Source organism: Borostomias antarcticus (genome assembly GCF_949987555.1).
Source record: "Borostomias antarcticus genome assembly, chromosome: 11".
In the NCBI taxonomy this organism is placed as follows: Eukaryota; Metazoa; Chordata; class Actinopteri; order Stomiiformes; family Stomiidae; genus Borostomias; species Borostomias antarcticus.
Genome location: NC_140244.1, coordinates 24025937 through 24047939, shown reverse-complemented (window position 1 = coordinate 24047939; position 22003 = coordinate 24025937). Strand labels below are relative to the sequence as shown.

The 22003-nt window shown below is 47.9% G+C and overlaps 1 protein-coding gene across 1 annotated transcript in view; it reads right to left on the bottom strand.

The window, feature by feature from the left end:
• Nucleotides 1-7981: 7981 nt before the first annotated feature.
• The window catches only part of mical1 (microtubule associated monooxygenase, calponin and LIM domain containing 1), a gene marked incomplete at both ends in the record, with an annotated part of 17006 nt that continues 2984 nt past the window's right edge, over nt 7982-22003 (bottom strand). The window contains 17 exons of the mRNA XM_084446186.1: nt 7982-8181; nt 9361-9434; nt 10652-10745; nt 11060-11153; nt 11327-11428; nt 11530-11651; nt 11878-12781; nt 13066-13136; nt 13914-14208; nt 14739-14795; nt 15679-15788; nt 17880-18076; nt 18309-18456; nt 18919-19006; nt 19361-19487; nt 19976-20091; nt 20701-20958. Of these exons, the coding sequence (XP_084302312.1) occupies nt 7982-8181; nt 9361-9434; nt 10652-10745; nt 11060-11153; nt 11327-11428; nt 11530-11651; nt 11878-12781; nt 13066-13136; nt 13914-14208; nt 14739-14795; nt 15679-15788; nt 17880-18076; nt 18309-18456; nt 18919-19006; nt 19361-19487; nt 19976-20091; nt 20701-20958 (3057 nt within the window). The remainder of the gene's footprint in view (nt 8182-9360; nt 9435-10651; nt 10746-11059; nt 11154-11326; nt 11429-11529; nt 11652-11877; nt 12782-13065; nt 13137-13913; nt 14209-14738; nt 14796-15678; nt 15789-17879; nt 18077-18308; nt 18457-18918; nt 19007-19360; nt 19488-19975; nt 20092-20700; nt 20959-22003) is intronic.

Sequence of the window (22003 nt, the reverse complement as noted above, 5' to 3'; positions counted from 1 at the left end):
TTGGTTGTATTGTATTTGCACTGTATTTTGCATTTGCACTGTAAATATTGAATTTGCTCTGCCATCTTTCTACTGCCCTGTCCATGTCGTCTTCATCATATTATGCCAAATTACCGTAGTCAGATTCCAATTATGTGTTAACCAGGTACATGGCGAATGAAGGATCTTGAATTTAATTATTTCCGCTCACTTGCGATGAAATCTGAATGAGTCCTCCAAGCCTCTATTTGAGCGAAGCGTTTGACTCGAGTCTAATTGCACAGTAATGCCTTACATTTCATCTGAACAATTCTGTGCAAGCAGATGATCACCATCTCTATATAATTAGATAGATCACCTAGACCTAGACCTTAAAGCTTTTTGAGCCTTCAACCACACAGAATTGCTGCTCCGCGGTTGTTTTCGTGATCGATATCGTCACTTCCACTGTGTTTTTAGCTGCGACCAGCAGCTGTTTCTACTGCGCTCATCAGAGTGGGCTGCAGCATCCCTCGCTCTGCAGCACGAGTCGTTGACAGTGTGCCATATCCTCCCCATCAAATCCCTATAGCCTCACCCTGACAATCCTAAATATCTTTACAGGTTATTCTCATTAAATAATCCTAAATATCCGGTGCGCATAACTTCAAGCGTGCCTGTCAGTCTCCAAATTATGCTCAGAATGCAAATGAGGCTTAATTACCTGTTTATGATGAAAAAAATACCTCAAATCTGATGTTCAACAGGTCACGTCTCGTGAATAAGGAATGATTGCAGGCCTATCCAAGACGTTAGGTGCGAAAGCATGAATAAGAAGAGATGCCGTTTCTTATTTTTACTTACCAAGAGACAGTGCGCTGTAAATGCCCTGCTCCGACTCTCCAGACGGAAGATTGTCGAGAACTGGACAGATTACTTCGTCAGGAGCCACGGAAATAACAGTCAGGTCGGAGTTTAATTCCGTGAGAGCGGGGAGGGGAGGGGCGAGAATCTCACAGGTGCCCATTGAGATTTCTGTGCTCAAACTGCTGTTGCTTGATAGTTCACCACTGCATCCTTGAATCCAGTGCGCAAGTTCGCAATGGTAAATATTGCGCAGCTTGTGCGCGCGCGCACTTGCAGATGATAATTATTCAATCAAGTCATGATCAGGGAAGCTACACAGGTCAACTATTAACGTAGCCGATGGTCCGCAATGGCAGATGTGAACAGATGTGTAGGTCACCTGGGATAGGAAATTATAATCCCCATCAGGTGTGATGGTAATTTCATGCCATAGCAATACACACCAACAAACAACAGTGTGAAAGTCAAGCACTACTGGATTATTGCAATAGGATGTACAGAATGATATCTGAACCTATCACAGATGAGCATGATGTACAGAATGATATCTGAACCTATCACAGATGAGCATGATGTACAGAATTATATCTGAACCTATCACAGAAGAGCATGATGTACAGAATGATATCTGAACCTATCACAGAAGAGCATGATGTACAGAATGATATCTGAACCTATCACAGATGAGCATGATGTAAGACTCTCTTGCAACACACAATGCAGAACCAAGATACGAGCCAGGGCGCCAGTATACATCACAATATGACCCACAATGCAGCTCTGCATCACAGGCAGGAGCGACTTCATTTGTAGGGGGGCCGTCCATGTAAAGATGAAGACCTTGTTGTTCACACTGTTCAGACACGTCATACAGTTAAGGTTTAAAACTCATGAATGACAGCGTGGTCCTGTAAGACTGGATGGACAGTGGGACACTAACAGCTCGTTTCCAGTAAATCACTCCGCTCACCTACTAGCCTGGTCAAGTTACCCAAGTCCTGACAGAGCAGGGTGGGGATGGACAGAGAGGAGCAGGGTGGGGATGGACAGAGAGGAGCAGGGTGGGGATGGACAGAGAGGAGCAGGGTGGGGCAGGACAGAGAGGAGCAGGGTGGGGATGGACAGAGAGGAGCAGGGTGGGGATGGACAGAGAGGAGCAGGGTGGGGATGGACAGAGAGGAGCAGGGTGGGGGTGGACAGAGAGGAGCAGGGTGGGGATGGACAGAGAGGAGCAGGGTGGGGATGGACAGAGAGGAGCAGGGTGGGGATGGACAGAGAGGAGCAGGGTGGGGCAGGACAGAGAGGAGCAGGGTGGGGATGGACAGAGAGGAGCAGGGTGGGGATGGACAGAGAGGAGCAGGGTGGGGATGGACAGAGAGGAGCAGGGGGGGGGGGGTGGACAGAGAGGAGCAGGGTGGGGCAGGACAGAGAGGAGCAGGGTGGGGGTGGACAGAGAGGAGCAGGGTGGAGCAGGACAGAGAGGAGCAGGGTGGGGATGGACAGAGAGGAGCAGGGTGGAGCAGGACAGAGAGGAGCAGGGTGGGGCAGGACAGAGAGGAGCAGGGTGGGGCAGGACAGAGAGGAGCAGGGTGGGGATGGACAGAGAGGAGCAGGGTGGGGATGGACAGAGAGGAGCAGGGTGGGGCAGGACAGAGAGGAGCAGGGCCAGGTCAGGGGCAGCTGGGTCAGGGTAAGACAATACAGACAGGGCAGCGCATCTGTTGCATAATCTGTACACAAACAAATAAAGGGCCACCTTTGAGGTCGGCCATCTTGTCATTTTAAACACTGCAAGGTGCTGCCCTGTACAGCAATGCATGCTCATATCTGATAGGTCCAGCTGCTCTGTGCACCAACACATGCTCATTTCTGATAGGTCCAGCTGCTCTGTACACCAATGCATGCTCATCTCTGATAGGTTTAGCTGCTCTGTGCACCAACGCATTCTCATCTCTGATAGGTCCAGCTGCTCTGTACACCAACACATGCTCATCTCTGATAGGTCCAGCTGCTCTGTGCATCAACACATGCTCATCTCTGATAGGTTCATCTGCCCAGCTAGCTCAGTCGATAGAGCAAGAAACCCTGAAACTCTTACATGGTACCTGTATCATGTACATACCAAACATGCAAGATTTATTTATTTAAATCCTTATTAACATTTCCAGTTGTTTCATAATGACGATTCCCTCAACGTGGCAATGCATACTGATGGCTGTAATATTGACTTTGTCAACTGTGATGGCAATGACAGCTCTACTGATGGAGCACAGCACACACTAGTAAGTATTGTTATGATGAACGTATTTAGTTTGAACTTATTTTTTGTCAGTTTGTCTTTGCAAAACCTCTTATCCTAAATGTGTCTGGCTCTGTTTCTGGCTGACGGGCGGAGTCTGACCGCCCTATATAATAGGGTTGGTCTCTTCCTCAGTCCCCCCCTCTGTAATTGTTGTGAGTGGCAGGCAGCACAGAGAGCAGTGGTGTCAGATTTCACTCATGAGAAAAAGAGACTTGCTCCCTGTCACTCGCTCGTAGAGAGGCAAGTGAGTCAGCGGGCGCAAATTAACATGGCTGCCACTCAACATCAACATAAACAGGAAGTGAGGTCTGCTTAACGCATCATCCCTTTGACATTCTACTAAAATTCTTCCCTGACCTCTCTCAACAAGATGATCGAGCAAGCTGCTGGAAAATGTTTGTCTATTGGTTAAGAACATATACAGAGCAGTAAACATGGGCTAGATACTTCAGAAGACAGACATGACTAACAGGAGAGTGCACAAATAGTTACTGTGAAGTTGCCTACATGGTAGGCCATTGTGTTAGCTATCCCTGTCATCTCTAATATGATATTAAAGTGAATCATAACAAAGCACAGTAAGCACTTAGCAGAACAGCCTCATAGAGAGTGCCGCAAAGCAGGGGTGGGGAGACAGAAAGCAGAGAACCATGGTTAAATATGTGTACATGTCCAGATAAGTCTTACTTCATCACCTATAGGGAAGTGCATAAGACAGGCAATGATTTGTCCAGAACTATCAAAAGAACAGCTGTATGTACGCCTATCAGCCATAGATAATATTCTGTCACTCAATCATACTGAAACAGCACATGTGTTCTTGCTTCCAAATTTCCTTGAAAAAGGACAACAAAGAATGTACCTAGAGTGAGTCTGGAGGTGGCAGAGAGGACCAGTCTTGTATAACAGAGTGGACGTCTTGAAGTGTATGACTCTGCAGGTCCTGAGCTGGCCTAATTGATCTGTTCCAGAGTGCTGCTCTACTAGGTGACATAACATCTCGTGCCAATCCTATTCTGTGACAACAGGCTAATAGTCCTGCATCACCATGGCTCAGTTTCACACGGTGACACAGAGATGCATGCTGGCCGAGATCACTAACAGGATTGACAATTGTGCAGCAACTATCAGATAACCGAGGTCAACAACCAAGTTTCAGCTCTGCAAAGGAACTAACTCCTGCAGAGGCAGAGAGAAACCAGTTCTCTCTCACAGCCATTCATCTGAGACAGGAATAAAACCCCAGCTGTCATGGGAAGTACAAATGCAGGGCATTACCTCACTGGAGAGAGGGAGGAGAGAGAGAGAGGGAGAGGGCGAGGGAGAGAGAGAGGGAGAGAGAGAGAGAGAGAGAGAGAGAGAGAGAGAGAGAGAGGAGAGAGAGGGAGAGAAGTGAACCACATCCAAATATAAGTCATCATGTATAAGCCACCACTGGCGGTCCACGACGAGCAAGTTTAACCATTTGTTTTTACCAATCCCAAAACATAATACTTGATTTATTGAATCTATATTAAATTATGCAGGTTGGTATGTTAATATCAAAAGAAGAGGAGGAATAAATATATAAGAGGAATAAACATTTGGAGATGTTTAAAACATTTAATTTTGGGGCTTTTTGAGATGCTGATTGTAACCCCTCAGAGCTGTTTGTACGCCCCCTTGTGGCGAGGACTAGGAATAACAGTGGCAACAACAACCTGACATGACGCTGTGGATCCAAAGCAGGTGAAATATGATGACGGAAACACAAAGCAACATTACAATACCAGGTTTTAAATATGCCGTACTAAAACTGATATTAGTAGGGCTGAAAGGTGACTGTGTAGCCAGAAGTAAATAATATGCGTGTCAGTTCAATCATTCTACTGAGGCACAGGAGAGAGGATGAAAGTGCATAAACTTTATTTGATATACTGTGAAGTCCTGACAGGACAAACATGGCAGCGTTGAACAATAGATACTGTACATAAGTCTGCATCTCACTCACAATTAAACTTTGTACTTGGGTATACTGTCAACACATGGAGATTTGCAAAAGTGAAATGAAGAATGGCTGTAATAACAATAATAATAATAGTAATAATATGCTACAGCAGATTGAGAACCCTGTCACCCCAGTCTGCTTCCCTTCCATTCAGTAGCACATCCAAAGGAAGCCAAGATGGCGCCGTTACCACACCTTTACTGAAGCCAGTCGACTGTGTTTTGGGTGGGTGACAAACCCAGCACTGGTTCCTGGAGGAGTGTATGGTTTACCCCTGAGATAGTAGTAGCTATCAATGTAGCATGCAAGCAAACACAAAGTACGGGGAACAACTCTGTGCTAACAAAATGAAACCCTTAAATAATAATAATGACAATAGCAATACTAGTAGTAATAATGATACTTTTAATCTAATATCAATAATCTCATATGCTTTTATCCAAACATAATATTTCTCAGAGCCACATAGTTGTCATACTAAACAGAGACTTTTACAGTTGACAAATATTCAACATAGAATTGCAAAATGGACTGTATGTGTCTGTACGTGTTGTGCGTGTACACTAATTCAAGCTAACACAAGAAAATAAACATGGATCCATTTCAAACACCCCCTGTGTTAAGAACCAGGCTCCAGGTGATCGCTGTCTGACCCGGGGGCTGGTCCTGGGTGGCGGTGGCTGTAGGGTCAGCTGGTCTCCAGGTGACCGCTCTCTGACCCGGGGGCTGGTCCTGGGTGGCGGTGGCTGTAGGGTCAGCTGGTCTCCAGGTGACCGCTCTCTGACCCGGGGGCTGGTCCTGGGTGGCGGTGGCTGTAGGGTCAGCTGGTCTCCAGGTGACCGCTCTCTGACCCGGGGGCTGGTCCTGGGTGGCGGTGGCTGTAGGGTCAGCTGGTTTCCAGTGGGCTGGGGGAGAGCAGCTGTCTGCAGGTCCGCCCTCAGTCCTCTGGATGTGTCCAGTCAACGAGCCTCAGATGTCCAGCGTCTAGTCTCTCTAAGGACGATGTCCCAGCGTCTAGTCCAGGACGATGTCCCAGTGTTTAGTCGAGGACAATATCCCAGCGTTTAGTCCAGGACAATGTCCCAGCGTTTAGTCCAGGACGATGTCCCAGCGTCTAGTCCAGGACAATGTCCCAGCGTTTAGTCCAGGACGATGTCCCAGCGTCTAGTCCAGGACAATGTCCCAGCGTCTAGTCTCTCTAAGGACGATTTCCCAGCGTCTAGTCCAGGACGATGTCCCAGCGTCTAGTCCAGGACGATGTCCCAGCGTTTAGTATCTCTTAGAGTCAGATGATGTCTGATTTCCCCTCTGGGGACTCTCAGGTCTGGGACATCAAATGCATACTTGGGAGAAATACCTTTGACTGCACATCTTTGGCTTCGCAAATGTTCTGTAGGATAACATCTTCTGGGTTTGTGAGCAGCAATTTTCTTCTTAATACATGTACAGTATGTGTGTTGAAGTGTCCCAAGTGTGTGTGTGTGTGTGTGTGTGTGTGTGTGTGTGTGCTAGGGATGTCACGATACCAAAAATGTAGTAGTCGATACCAATAGGTATACGGAGACTGGGGACGGTTGTAACACTTTTTGTATTTCTTTCAGTTACTCAGAGACTATTTGGACTAGACCAAGCATTTTAAACTTACATCTGTCTGTTAATTACCTATACCATTTAAAGATGGTAACATATGACATATCATTTGCAATATTTATTTGAATGGAAGAAGTTAGATGTTGCGACAGTAGCAACACTATATAGGGACGGTTGCAACATGTTAAAAATCTTCAATTTCACTAATTAACTTGCTTTTTGTCTCAGTGAGCATAGTATTCTGGAAATATGTAGTTTTAAAATAATATTACAGTATTATTTATTTAGCAATATTTAACAAATAACAGTTATTGAGTTTTGTTTGTTTATGCATGGAACATAAGCCTACATTGAGTCAATGTAGAGATGCTATTCAATCTCTCCATATTAGACATAGGCTATAATGGCATAATATTAATAACTTTTGCTACTTTTGCCAGCGTCAGCCCAGGACACGCACCTTTGACAGATGACCCCACAAAACTTGCTCTCCAGTGCAAAGAATGCATGCATTACCAGTCAATGTGTATTTACAATGATGATAAAATGTTTGTCACTTTACCTCGATTTGCTGTGTGTGCTATGTTTATAAAGCAAGCAATTATCCAGTTCGATACAGGAGATAGTTCAACCGTTTACTCTGCCACACACACTGAGAACGCATACACACTCACCTCACACTACACAGCAGCTGATTCCACAGCAACCTACACACTATTGTTTGTGTCAATTCTGTCAAAGCTGCAACTGGTGTGAGCATAACCTGTATGTCTCCATTGTCGAGGGAGAAAAGGGGTGGGATAGCCGGGTAAACTAGACTCATCGCAAAAAAAACGTTTTGAAACGTTTTTGTTTTTTCGCGATGAGTCTGGTTTACCAGGCTAGAGGAGGGCAGTAGACTCGGATGCTCGACAGACTGTTCGGTATGTATCGGATACTAAAAAGAGTCGTTCAAAAAGATTTGTTCGTTCATTTTCGCCCATCACTATTGAACTGAGTAGCACTAGCCAAACTGCCAAAAACTTTTTTTTTAATCCTTTTTGGTTCATTTTGGTACAGTAAGTTACCATCAGTACTCTAGTTTATAGTGGTACAAAATAGATTAATGAAATCGGAAAATAATTGCATCCCTGGTACCTACGGTACTGGAAAAAAACGAGTACCATCACATTTTCAGAATTTTGGCATCGACTGGTACCGAAGTATCGCTTCTTGTGACATCCCTTGTGTGTGTGCGTGTGTGTGTGCATGCGTGTGTCTGTGCACGAGCGTGACCCTCACGCCCAGTGCACCTGTGCTCCTGTGGCTGTCTGTCTCTTGGTCTCCATCAGCGTGACCATGTGCTGCTCCTCCTCCAGCTCCTTCAGCCTCCTCTCCTCCAGGAACGCCACCAAAGAGTTCCTCATGTCCACCACCCCCAGCAGCTGCTGCAGCGCCTGCTCCTCCTCCACACGCTGCTCCTCTGTCTTCTCAGAGTCTGACACACACACACACACACATACACACACAATCAGTGGCGCCGTACGAGGGAGTTAGGGCCTGTGACTGACAGGGGCCCTAAAAAAAATATTAGAACCCTAATAATATTATAATAAAATAAATATTAGAACACTTTTTTCAATATCATCATCTTTAATGGAAGTTATTTTACAATGTACTGATAAAACTAACGGTTTATTTTTCTTTTCTTGTTTTTGGCAAAAAGTAAACATCCAGAGAGCCAATTGCCCCCCCCTCTATTTACATGAAATGGTGACGCGAACGGGACTTGCTAGCAGTGAATTGCGAGTGAGGAGTGTCGGTGTGGAGCATATGTCTCAGCTTCCTAAAGAAAAATCTGGCTTCCAAAAACGTTTTTGTATGGCAGGTTTGATGGTTTGCGACTGGCTGAGATTTACATAAGCTAGTAACTTTATGCAGGTTAGCAATAGTTAGCTAACAAACTGGTAACATTGCCCTAACTTTAGCCTATATGGCCAAGCTGGCTGGCTAGCTAGCTGGCTACGATTCATAGGCCTACCTAGGCTGTTGACTCATCAGGGAGAATATTCAATGAGAAAGGTGGGCTATAGGAGAATAAATATTTGAAAGCAATACAAAATGCCTTAGAGCCTTAATGCATTCCATTATATTTTTAATTGTCATCTGGTGCCTGAATTAAAAGTTTTCTTTTAAATAAACAAATTTCCACCGTAAACTGATGCAAAAAAGTCTCAAATTGGTGCATAAAAATTCACCAGAATGCAGGAAATTCAGTGTGACCTCAACATTTTTTGGGGGAGCTCACCTGTTAAAGCTGAGTGTACATAACACTGAGCTAAACGTGTTAAGGTTGTGTGTACATACCGCTGAGCTCCATGTGTTTAGGTTGAGTGTACATACCGCTGAGCTCCACGTGTTAAAGCTGAATGTACATAACACTCAGCTCCACGTGTTAAGGCTGTGTGTACATACCGCTGAGCTAAACGTGTTAAGGTTGAGTGTACATACTGCTGAGCTAAACGTGTTAAGGTTGAGTGTTAAGGTTGAGTACATACCGCTGAGCTCCACGTGTTAAAGCTGAATGAACATAACACTCAGCTCCACGTGTTAAGGTTGTGTGTACATACCGCTGAGCTAAACGTGTTAAGGTTGAGTGTTAAGGTTGAGTACATACCGCTGAGCTCCATGTGTTTCCTGAGCTCCATCTCCAGCATGCTCTGCTTGTCCTCCAGCTCCAGCTGTCTGGACCTGCAGGAGGGAGACGGACCCCAGCTGAGCACGGCTGTTCTGAGCTCCCAGAAGCCCTTGCTACGGCAACAACCTTCTGAGGCCAAGCTATGATATTCGTGGACACCAATGAGAATCTGGTCGGAGTTCAACCAAATGCTGATTGGTCCTCGTGGATAGTGGGCTGTGCAGAGAGGCTGATTTGGCCTCTGATTGGTCTCTGATTTCCACTTTTCAAGTATTTCTAGCGAGTCCTGCACTCTAACGAGCTGTGGGCATATCTGACAGTGTGATTTACTTGGACACGGAAGTGTATTTCCTAAATGAATTTTAAATGTAGTCCTATCTATACGCTCCTGAAGAAATAATGTTCAAATGCAGCTGGATTTGAAAGGTAGGCTAAGGCGCTGGCTCCGCCCCTCTGCCCAGGTTTTGTGGCGCTTGACTCTGGCAGAGCAGGCTGACCCAGCCTCTGGAGACCTGTCTCTCTCTGGGGGGCCTGTCTGTCTCTGAGAGGCCTGTCTCTCTGTGGGAGGTCTGTCTCTCTCTGGAGGCCTGTCTCTCTCTGGGAGGCCTGTCTCTCTCGGGAGGCCTGTCTCTCTCTGAGAGGCCTGTCTCTCTCTGGAGGCCTGTCTGTCTCTGGAGGTCTGTCTGTCTCTGGAGGCCTGTCTCTCTCTGGAGGCCTGTCTCTCTCTGGAGGCCTGTCTGTCTTTGGAGGCCTGTCTGTCTCTGGAGGCCTGTCTCTCTCTGGAGGCCTGTCTGTCTCTGGAGGCCTGTCTGTCTCTGGGGGGGCTGTCTGTCTCTGGGAGGCCTGTCTGTCTCTGGGGGCCTGTCTGTCTCTGGGAGGTCTGTCTGTCTCTGGGAGGCCTGTCTCTCTCTGGGAGGCCTGTCTCTCTCTGGGAGGCCTGTCTCTCTCTGGAGGCCTGTCTGTCTCTGGGAGGCCTGTCTGTCTCTGGGAGGCCTATCTCTCTCTGAGAGGCCTGTCTGTCTCTTGAGGCCTGTCTCTCTCTGGAGGCCTGTCTGAGCCTCCCACAGACATGTGAACTTAGGGGAATATCTACAGTCCATTAAGAGGCAATGGGGCCAAACAGAGGAATGGTTATGCTGAGAGAAATGGAGTCACTGAATGGATTGGTTATAGCTAACAATAACCACACTGCCTAGGGGAGTCTGCTGCTTGGTCCCTAGAGGCTAATTAGGATCCTTGTGAGTGAAGTTGAGATCTGTAGTGTACTCACGCCAACATGAGGTCCGACTCCTCAGAGACCAGAGCGTTCTTCTGCTGAACCAGCTGGATCCACTGTTCAATCATCTCAGGAGATCCAGCACCACCTGAGGAGAAACAATCAATCAATCAAAGCTTTACAGTGTGTGTGTGTGTGTGTGTGTGTGTGTGTGTGTGTGAGAGAGAGATATATTGTAGAATTGATATAGTACAGGTGACACTGATTTTTTCAAGAGAAAATGCATTACTTGCTCCATTTCATCCGTTTTCAAATCTCAAGGTTTTTGTCTGTCATTTCATGAGACGCGCAAAGGCTACCTGATCAGAGCACCAATAGTGTTCTCAGTGTAACGTTCTCTACAGCGTGTCCAGTGATGACCGTGGGCCGGTGTTAGGAGACGAGGCTCCTGGGAGATCTCACCTGCTTCTCCTCGGAGAGTCCTCTCCAGCACCACCCCCTTCTCCTCCAGCTCCTTAAAGGTCACCTCGATCTCCTCCAGACGTCTCTGGATGGTCTAGAGGGACCGTAGGCAGGAGAGACGTGTTACAGAAGCACCGCCGGCCTCCAAGCCTACATACTCTACCCTCCTCACCCCCGCCGTTATGCAGACCTGCCTGAGATCAGCAGAACGGTACGCGGTGGACTTCGCCGAGGCTTCGGGAACTGATTTGAGAGCAGTGGACTGACCTGGGCCTTGGTGAAGCGCTGCATCTCGCTCATCTTGGCTCGTCTCTCCAGGGTCCTCATCTTCATCAGGTCCAGCTTCTCGGCCTCCAGAGGGTCGGCAGGCACAGACTGGAACCACACACGGAAGAGTGAGGGGGCGGCTAGCCGAAACACCGTGACCCGATGGTCTAAACCTGCCGGACATACGCCCCCCGCTCGCCTACCTTCTCATCAAACAGGTCAATGTCCTCAAGCCCGAACAGATCATCCTCGTCCTCGTCATCATCATCATCATCCCCATCAGCACCATCTTCCTCTGATACTTTGTGACTGTACACAGTGGTTTCTACGGAGACGGAAAGAAATAAGTCATTATTCATTATCAATGTCGCAATAATACGACCGATAAGATAGTCAGGACCATCCACACGCCACATGTCACATTCATACCGTGCAAAACTATATATATAAAAACCATATATACAAACTATATGTATAAAAAACATATATACACTAGAAGTAGTTTGTATGCAGCCTGAGTCCAGCCATGCAGGACAGGGGTATTTATCTACCTGGTCTCCCGGGGCGACGGACCAGGATGCTGAGGCGCTGGTCTCGACCCAGCCTGGGGGACGACAGGTTCCAGGGGGAGAACTTGGAGCGGACCTTGGCGGGCCGGTTCTGGCCCGCCGGCTCCTCCTTCCTCCTGAAGCAGCGCCGGTTCCTGTTCTCCCGGATGTGTCCGGCGGGGCCCCCGCTCCAGTAGCCCTCCTCCTCCTGGCCGTCCGGGGGGCCGGGGCGTCCGGGGCCCGCCGCGGCCGAGGAAGAGGAGCAGGAGGAGGAGCCCCCGGGGGTCTCGGAGTCGGAGTCCTGGCTGAAGCTCAGGTTGACCAGCTGGTCCTTTTCCTCTGCGCTCAGCTGCAGCTTCCGTAGAAACTGCTTGGGCCTGGAGTCGGGGTCGGCCGCGCCGGGGGCCCCGATCCCCTGACCGGCGGCCGGGGACACGTGGCTCTCAGGGGGGGAGGAGGGGGAGGGGGACCCGGGGGCGAAGAGGTGGATGGTGCGAGGTTTGGGTACTGGAGGGCAGGGCTGCGGCCTGGGGCACGGGTAGCGGGAGGGGCGGGGCGCGGGGACAGGGTGGGGCTCTGAGGGGGCCTCCGCACACCACGCCACACCCCTTTCACCCCCCTCGCCTGGCCTCAGCCTCCCCCGGCAGTCAGAGTCTGGGATCGGCTGGGGGGGCTTAGGGCGAGACTCCTGGGGTTCCCCATTAGGGTTCCCCTGTTCCTCAGGGTTCTGATCCAAGGTCCGAGACTCATCTGGGTTCCCCTGTTCCTCAGGGTTCCGGGGCTCAGGGGGTCGCCAGGGAGCAGAGTCCAGCGTGTGTTCAAACTCCTCATCTGAGGGAGAAGAGGTGTGGTCCTCACTGGAGAGACCGTTCTCTGCCTCCACCTCCTCACCTTCTCCACAGACACCCTGAGGGAGAGACCAACACTATTAACCAAATCTTTCTTGAAATGTTTCACTCTTTAAAAATGAACACTGTCAGCGCAAAGCCCTGTTCTAAACTAACCTTCAGCACGTGTCTTTAATCCTCTACAAAGGTAAACAGTAAGCTACTCAATCACACATTTAGTCTTATGACTTTACATCATGTACACTGCGAGTGTATTAAATGAGATGCTTCAACAGGAACATGTATCAGACAGAAGGTAAACCTGGGCTCGGGCGCTAGAAGGGTGTGTGCTGTTCTGACCCACCTGAGTGGAACCAGGTTCCATCCCGTTCCCCAACTCCAGATCCTCAGAGTGCAGCTCGCAGTAGAACATCCCTGAGGAGAACAGAGAGAACATCAAAGCTTGCAGTGTGGAACCGGCACATTGAGATGAATGCCATGACAACCCTTTTATATTTCCTGCCTCAACTACAATCCCTCTTGCAAGGGTAAGCCAATGCTATATGGATTATTTATATCCCTGATAAATAAATTAAACGATGCTCCATTTATCCCAGGAAAAGCAGGTTTCCGCCTCATAGTGTAGAATACATTCTACATTACTACAGGTTCTACAGCTGTTGAAATAGACATGCAAGTAGGCTATTCTACATGTTGTAGAATGTTTTTTGGGTATGTTTATTAGAGATGCTCAAGCACAATAACTGTTAGTCATAGACTCATCTCAGAGAGCAAGACACGTGGTGTTGTGGAACCAACAATTACCACTAATGGAATTCAGTAAAAAAAGGACTCCAAACTGGAAAAGCTCCAACTGTAAATGGACTGCACTTATATAGCGCTTTTATCCAAAGCACTTTACAACGGCCTCTCATTCACCCATTCACACACCAATGGCCTCTCATTCACCCATTCACACACCAATGGCGGCAGCTGCGCCATGCAAGGTGCTAGCCTGCTCATTGGGAGCAATTTGGGGTTCAGTGTCTTGCCCAAGGACACTTCGACATATGGACAGGAGGAGGCGGGATTCGAACCGCCGACCCTACGATCATTGGATGACCCGCTCTACCACTGAGCCACAGCTGCCCCCAACTCTACTCCAAAGAGGGATGAGGCCTAGCTGGATGGAGGGGGGTACGCGGTGCTCACCGGTGGTCTGGCTGAAGGTGTAGCCCCCCAGTCGGAGGGTGCCGCTACATCGGTGGCAGGTGAAGCAGCTCCGGTGGAAGAACTTGCCCTCGGCGCTGATCCTCTCCAGAACATAGACCCTCTGGCCACAGAAGTAACACTCCTCACTGCTACCCGCCGGCAGCACCCCTCTGTGTGGACCAGGACTCTGCTCGCCAACGGGACTCTGCTCACCGCCGGGACTCTGCTCGCCGCCGGGACCGGGGTCGGGGTCCGGTCTAGGCTTCACCTCAGGGGCTGAGAGGGCGACCGCAGGCTGGGGGTCGGGACAGCAGGACAGATGAGCTCTCGTTAGTGTCTTTATTCAGTAGTAGGGCTGGGTTTAAAAAATCGATTCATCGATTCTGAATCAAATGATTCAGAATCGATTCATGAATCCCAAAATCGATCTTTTATTTAATGAATGAATGAATAAATGAAGGTATGAATAGTTCATTAATTCATTCAATGATTCATTCATTCATTCACTTTTGGAAATCAGTATTGATACTCAGCCCTAGTATTGATGTGTTGCATAACTTGGCAGTCAGGTAATTAAGGTTACAGCTAAAAAAAAACAGGTTGTAGTAACACTAACCGAATCAATATTGAATCGAATCGAATTGTGATAATCGATTCTGAACTTTGTGAATCGGAATCGAATCGATTCTTGAAATTCGACTCGATACCCAGCCCTATTCAGTAGTGCAGCATGGCGTCTCCTCCAGCGGTAACGAGCACCCATCAAAACAACAAAAGGTCACATCAGCATGAGACTAGAATCTGCAGTCTAAACACGACACTTACATTCTCCTCATCTCCCATCTCTCGCTGCTTCGCTTCTCTCTTGAGAGACAGTTTATCCTGTGTAGAAGAAATCAGAAACCAGCTGAATGACAGAGGACTTATAAATGAGCAATGATACAGTCGTTGCCTTCAATAAATTAAACTAGCGTTGTAAAACTGTATGGCAATAAACGGTTGTGGATTCTGATTTATGGAGCAAAAACACTGGGAAAGGCCATCAAATGACAACATAAGTGGTCCCTTTAGAGAAAAAAAGAACATTTGTCACCATAATGAAGTTGCTACATTTTCCACAGTATGAAAGTAACACAAGTCCCAATGAAAATGGAGACAGGCCAGTGAATACTGTATAACATGAGGTACTGCGAGTGCCTCTGCATCCAAGGCCAATGTTTCAGTACACACACACACACACACACACACACACACACACACACACACACACACACACACACACACACACACACACACACAAACACACACACACAGACACACATACACACACACACACACACACACACACACACACACACACACACACACAGTGTCTAGATCTATTCTAGTACCTTCATGGTCTGGTCTGGTCTGTGTCTAGATCTATTCTAGTACCTCCATGGTCTGGTCTGGTCTGTGTCTAGATCTATTTTAGAACCTTCATGGTCTGGTCTGGTCTGTGTCTAGATCTATTCTAGTACCTCCATGGTCTGGTCTGGTCTGTGTCTAGATCTATTCTAGAACCTTCATGGTCTGGTCTGGTCTGTGTCTAGATCTATTCTAGAACCTTCATGGTCTGGTCTGGGCTGTTTCTAGATCTATTCTAGTACATCCATGGTCTGGTCTGGTCTGTGTCTAGATCTATTCTAGTACCTCCATGGTCTGGTCTGGTCTCACCGTGAGTCTAGATCTATTCTAGAACCGTCATGGTCTGGTCTGGGCTCACCTTGCGTCTCTGCAGGGAGTTGTGCTTCAGCTTGCTGAGGAAGAACACGGCAGCCTGGGTCCCGAAAAGAGAGCTCGGCTTGTACGGCGTCAGGAGGGCGCCGTGAGGTTCTGCAGCACGGACAAACACACACACACACACACAAACCAGGCTCAGTTTACCCGTGTTAACTGTATAACTTAACACCCCTTTCAGTCTTTTGGGGGCATCTGAGAGCCTTATTTCAAATCTAAGGAAAACCCTCTCAGTCTCGTGCTATCTTCTCCAAACGGATTTTCATTCTCCACATACTGACAGCCTTTTAACCGTCCCCCTATTCGCCACATAGCATCTACAGTAACGGCATGAATTCTCCCCCAGAACATGTCATTCAATGCAACTTGCAACAGCAGCAGCATCGATCCCCTTGAAAACTCAGCTGAGCATCATCCCCTGAGCATCATCCCTCAGGGTCGTCCGCGTCTCCAGCGCTCGGATGAGGTTACAGCCCCCGCGCCACTGTGCTCCCCCCCTGCCGTGAGCACATCTGCCAGCAGAGCAGAGCCTAGAAGCATCATCACAGCGGACGAGCACACCCACCTTCACTTCAGCCAGCTTCAAATGCTACCAGATCTATACTACCCCCCCCCTCTCCGCCCCCAAACCATGCAACAAAGCTATTGTGTTTTACAGAAGTATTCCTTTTAAAAACAGCACTGGAAAAGCCTCCTTTACAGCAGTAATAGTAGATCTGTTTTAGGTGAGGCTAGTCCCACCCAAGCCCCTTTAGCCATGTCCTCATCGTAGCTGTTTGCTTTGCCTGCTGCTGCTTGGCTAAGCAAGAGCAGGGGAGCACAGCAGCCAATCAGGGCTGACTATGAGCACAGCCCCAGCGACTAGCACCAGAGGCATTCTGGGTAATGCTGTTAAAGAGACAATGCCAACACTTTCCCTTATCAACACCAAACGCACGTCAGTGAGGGGAAAAACACCTGACCCCTTTAGAAATAGGTGACTGAAGCTGTGCACTGACCGACTTACGCTAGATTGAGCTGCTTCGCTTTCAACAACAAGAACCACAACAATTGAAAAAGGCTCATCTTATCTTGAATCTGGAATACTATACCAGACTGATATCCAGGCGTATACCACATACAATGAAGTATAATTCATCCCTAACTACAAAATAACCTTATCTTTGCTACTCTATATGTCTCAGTTAAACACATTTCAGTTACCCTCCAGAGAGGAAGTGCCTGTAATACACAGACTATAGCCTACTGTACTATACAATATAAACATGTGTGGATTCCAGTCTGTTCAAACAGAAATGAGACAACTTTAGATCTTTAATAGAGGACTTCAGACCTACTCCCCCGTTCGCTACAGTTCGTTCGTTCGTCTGCCCGTCACACATTTACCCCTCAACTAGGGGTGCTTGCCACAGTTACTTTTACCATTACCAAGACTGCTTTGTACAAAAAATATCTCAATATAGTCTGTTTTATTCAGGGAACCGTCTACTTTCCAAAACCACAGAGTTTAGAGCTTGAGGAGTTTAGTCTTTTTGTGCTTGTTCTAAATTTGAGGATTCTCATAGGTTAGTATAGGGGTTTGGTGCATTGTGGGTATTGGTCCCACCTCTGGTTTCTTGTATATGTTGCTTGGAGACATAATGACATTCAGATGACTGTTGATATCACATGATTCAGAGCCCATATTCTGATATGCCCCTGACCATGCTCCCCAGGGAAGTCCGCTCCATCTCGACCGCCCCCCTCGATGTCCCCACAGACTCCCAACCTAAGGGCCTGACTAACTTCATTATGGCTGGACACATACAGTATAGAGTATGACCTCGTCACGCACTCTCTAATCTATCCCACATGATCGAACTACCTCAATAAAAGTCATCTGATCTACAGTATGTTGTAAAATATTACGACTAGTCACAAGTCTGTCCCTGTCTTCGTCTTCCAGTCTGTCTGCCTGTCGCAGTCTTCCCCGTGCACACTGTCTGCCGGTCTGTGTTGAGTCTTGAGTTAAAGTCTGTTAAAAGACGTTCCTCTCACATGGGCAGGTTGAGTTATTCTTAGGGTTTTATCAATTCTGATGGCAATGTCCGCTCAACGAGTGTGAGGTCACCCGCATGCCATTACGCCGCCAAGAGGCCATGGAGACGGGCGTTGCCATGCCAACACCAACGCCGCTGTTAGTCTTACCTTCAGAGGGCGATCTCTTGGAGAAGGCGTCATGAACCTGGCTGAGGTAGAGGACCATGGACAGCTTGTCTATCTGACCACGGGTGGCCATGTCGCTGGCGGACATGACGGGGGTGATGCCCAGCTCGCTCTCCAGAAGGCTGAAGGCCAGCTGGTTGTTGTGGACGATGTTGGACTCATCCAGGGACGACAGGTCACTGAGGAACAGGAACACTAACAGTTACTCTACTACAATCTCTATTAAACAGAGCCCTAATTGGACGGACAGCAACTGACGTGAAGCTGTGATGGAAGTTGAGATTAAGGTCAAGTTTAGAATGTAAACTGTAGAAATTGCCTCTTAATATTGGAAAGAATGGATTCAATCTGTTCTCATTCGTCCCCTCAGAGTTTGCGTTCAGACAAGCTCAGACGAGCTCAGATACTCACAGGAGGTGTGGTCTGAAGTGGTGAATGAGGGCGCACAGAGCCAGGCCGGACCTCCAGGACTGGGTCAGGTCCTTCACGCTCACCCTCTTGTCTCCGGAGGTGTGCTCCTGACACCATGTCAACAGCTCCTCGTACCGTCCTGATGACTCTGCCCCGGGACACAAGAAGCAGTTCCCTCAGACAGCTCAATTTGTACATTTAAGAAAAAGTTTAAATATAATGTGATAAATAATTATAAAACTTTACTATAATCTATGGAATAATATAATGCTTGAAAATTTCAAGAACTTTTTGTTTTGTCTATGTTTTGCTACTGTTTAAATATTATACTGTTTTATACAGTATTATGATTGAATGTAAAAAGGGCAGGCTTATAAGCTATGGCTTCAGTCTACACCTTTTCAGTCTTATTCCTATGCATTTACATTCAATGTCTATGTGTGGAAATTTCTAAAGACTGAAATAAATTAATACTACTACTACTACAGGCCTCGCCATAGAAACAGCATTATCATCACAGTCCATCAGTCTGGTATCTGGTGTTGCGTCATAGCAGCCTGATGACAGAAGGTGACCACGCTGGCTCCGGCGCCGGGGGCGGGACACTGACCTTGGCGCATCACAGACCACGTGTTGTTCTGCTTCTTGCTGAGCAGAACGGATTTGCGAGAATCTTTAACATCGTACAGATGTTGCACCTTGAGAGAGATGGATGGAGGCACAGATCCGTGTTAACGTTCACGATCAAGGAGCGGTACTCACAATGAGGTCGGACCACAGGAAGCTGTGTACTGCTCGCCAAAAAGCCGGGTCCGAGGGCGGTTTAATCCATCCCAGTATGAGGGGAAAACTCTCCAAAGCCTTTTAATCAATCACTCTCCAGTGTGGACATGAAAAACCCTGCTCACCACTCAAAACAGCACACACTCTATGGCCCGAATATATAATATTTACTAAAATGTCTGAGCAGCGCTGATTTGATTGTGATTACTCAATATCTATTATACTATGATTCTGTAGCGGTCAATTACACAGGATGACCTGCTGCTGACCTGGTTGGTCTTTATAGACGACAGGTTGATGTGCCGGTAGCGAGTGGCGGGGTCGATGCTGAAGGCGCTGTAGTTTCTACCCGTGTTCTCTGGGGTGGTCTGGGACAGGAGCTGGTAGATACTCTCCCTGGAGATTCACAAGGACACACACCTTCAGGGACAGAGCTAGAGAGTAGCAAATTATTTGTATTTTGATGTATTTTGTACTGTACTTTTATTGTGAGTGTTGTTGTACACAGAGCTCCCTTACGAAATACATCCCTGTCTCAAAGGGATTATCTGCTTAAATAATGGCAAGTAAAAAAACAAAATAATAATTTGCTGTATCAGTCCCAGCAAACACGCAACGTCAGGGAGACGTTCAGATCATGTCTTAATAACGTCCGTCGGTCCAGAACCCCGTTTGTACGTCTACTGGACCCCTCAATATTCAAACGTCTGGCTTGGACCCCTGACGTCTGTGGACGTGCAAAACGGGTTCAATATCTGAACGTTAAAAAAAAACATTCATTCTGGCTTCTAATTGGATGTCTTTGGACGTCCGAAAAAGACAAAAAAGACATCTAAAAGACGTCTTTTAGACGTGTCTTTGCTCAGTGGGGTGATGTACGGTACCTTTCAGCCAGGACGTCCAGAGGCTGCTTGCCCAGACCCCAGCTCCTCACCATCCAGGCCGTGTCGAAGGAGGCCAGGAAGCCCCGGGCGATCCCTGTCCCTAAGGGCCAGAAAGGCTGACACACACAGTACCGGTGTGAGGGTGTATGAAAATGGATATGAGTAAAAAAAACATGTTATCACATCGAGAGGCATCAAAACAGCCGGCCAGCCAGCCAGCCAACAACCAATCAACCAGCCAGCCAGTCAGCCAACCAGCCAGCCAGTCAGCCAGCCAGCCAGCCAGCCAGCCAGCCAGCCAGCCAGCCAGCCAGCCAGCCAACCAATCAACCAACCAACCAGCCAGCCAACCAACCAATCAACCAACCAACCAGCCAGCCAGCCAGCCAACCAACCAACCAACCAACCAATCAACCAGCCAGCCAGCCAGCCAGCCAACCAACCAATCAACCAACAAACCAATCAACCAACCAGCCAGCCAGCCAGCCAGCCAGGCAGCCAAACAACCAATCAACCAGCCAGCCAGCCAGCCAACCAGCCAGCCAACCAACCAATCAACCAATCAACCAAATAACCAACCAACTAACCAACTAACCAACCAGCCAGCCAGCCAGCCAGCCAGCCAACCAACCAGCCAATCAACCAGCCAACCAACCAACCAACCAACCAACCTACCAACCAGCCAACCAACCAAGCAATCAGCCAATCAGCCAGCCAGTACCTACCTCTACCAGACAGTCTCCCACCAAGGCAATCAGCAGCTTCTTGCCCCTCCTCTCCCGGACCAGCGAGGCGTTCTCGGCGCGGTGCATGCAGGTGAAGTCAAACATGGCCACGTCGGGCCGGCCCGCGGGGTCCCGGGCGAACTCCAGGTCCGGCAGCATGTGACCGGTGGAGAAGCTGGCTGCGTCGTGGGCGTAACACCGGAGCGCCTCCTGGTCCACATTGGACGGAGCCAGCAGCTTCTCTACATCACTGTGGTCCTGGGGGGGGAGAGAGGAGGGAACGTTCAAATAACACTCACTCGTTTTGTCCTCTGACAAAGAACTTGAATAAAGCTTCAAGCGCCACACACTGGTTTAGACAGGTTGGGGATGGGGAGGAGCATCAGAGAGATGGTTTCTCTTTGATCATTTTCATAGGTTCTACTCTACAGTAGTCTGGGCACACTGACATGCACTACAGATCATGGTGCTGATAGAGTGATAGCAACGGGATCTTAGACTCACCAGTCTCTAAAAGAGAAAACTACAGACTCAAGATGTTCTCCCAGCTTTCGTTGCTAAAACTAGGTGGAAACAATTCAATTCTTTTTTTTTTTTTTTAAACCTGCATTGCAGAACCAATCCAAACTCTTTAGGGTGTAGGCTTATTCGGGTTTGAACCAATCCAAAGTCTTTAGGGTGTAGGTTTGTTCAGGTTTGAACCAATCCAAAGTCTTTAGGGTGTAGGTTTGTTCAGGTTTGAACCAATCCAAACTCTTTAGGGCATACAGTAGGTTTATTCAGGTTTGAACCAATCTAAAGTCTTTAGGGCATACTGTACAGTAGGTTTATTCAGGTTTGAACCAATCTAAAATCTTTAGGGCAAACTGTACAGGTTTACTCAGGTTTGAACCAATTCAAACTCTTTAGGGTGTAGGTTTGTTCAGGTTTGAACCAATCCAAGGCAGTAGGTGTAGGTTTGTTAGTGGCGATTCTCGCTGTTGTTTTAGCGACTATCTTGTACAGGTATATAGAAATCCCCAGACGATGGATAGGTGGTGGTGTAAACATTCAGAGGAATGAAACCCTCTGTTTTGACAACATCACATGCACATCACATCACTGCACACAAAACAAGATTATAAGGTTAACCTGTGTGCTGTCCTTTGTTACCCATTGCCTTGTTAGCTTCTGATTCTGGGGGTGGGGGGTGTCTATGGCTATACTGCCCTTGCAGGGTCAGAGGTCAGAGAGGAGACAACAGTCTCTGCAGACTAAAGCAATCGAGTACCTGCCACATCTTCGTGTTTCTTTGTTGGACTTG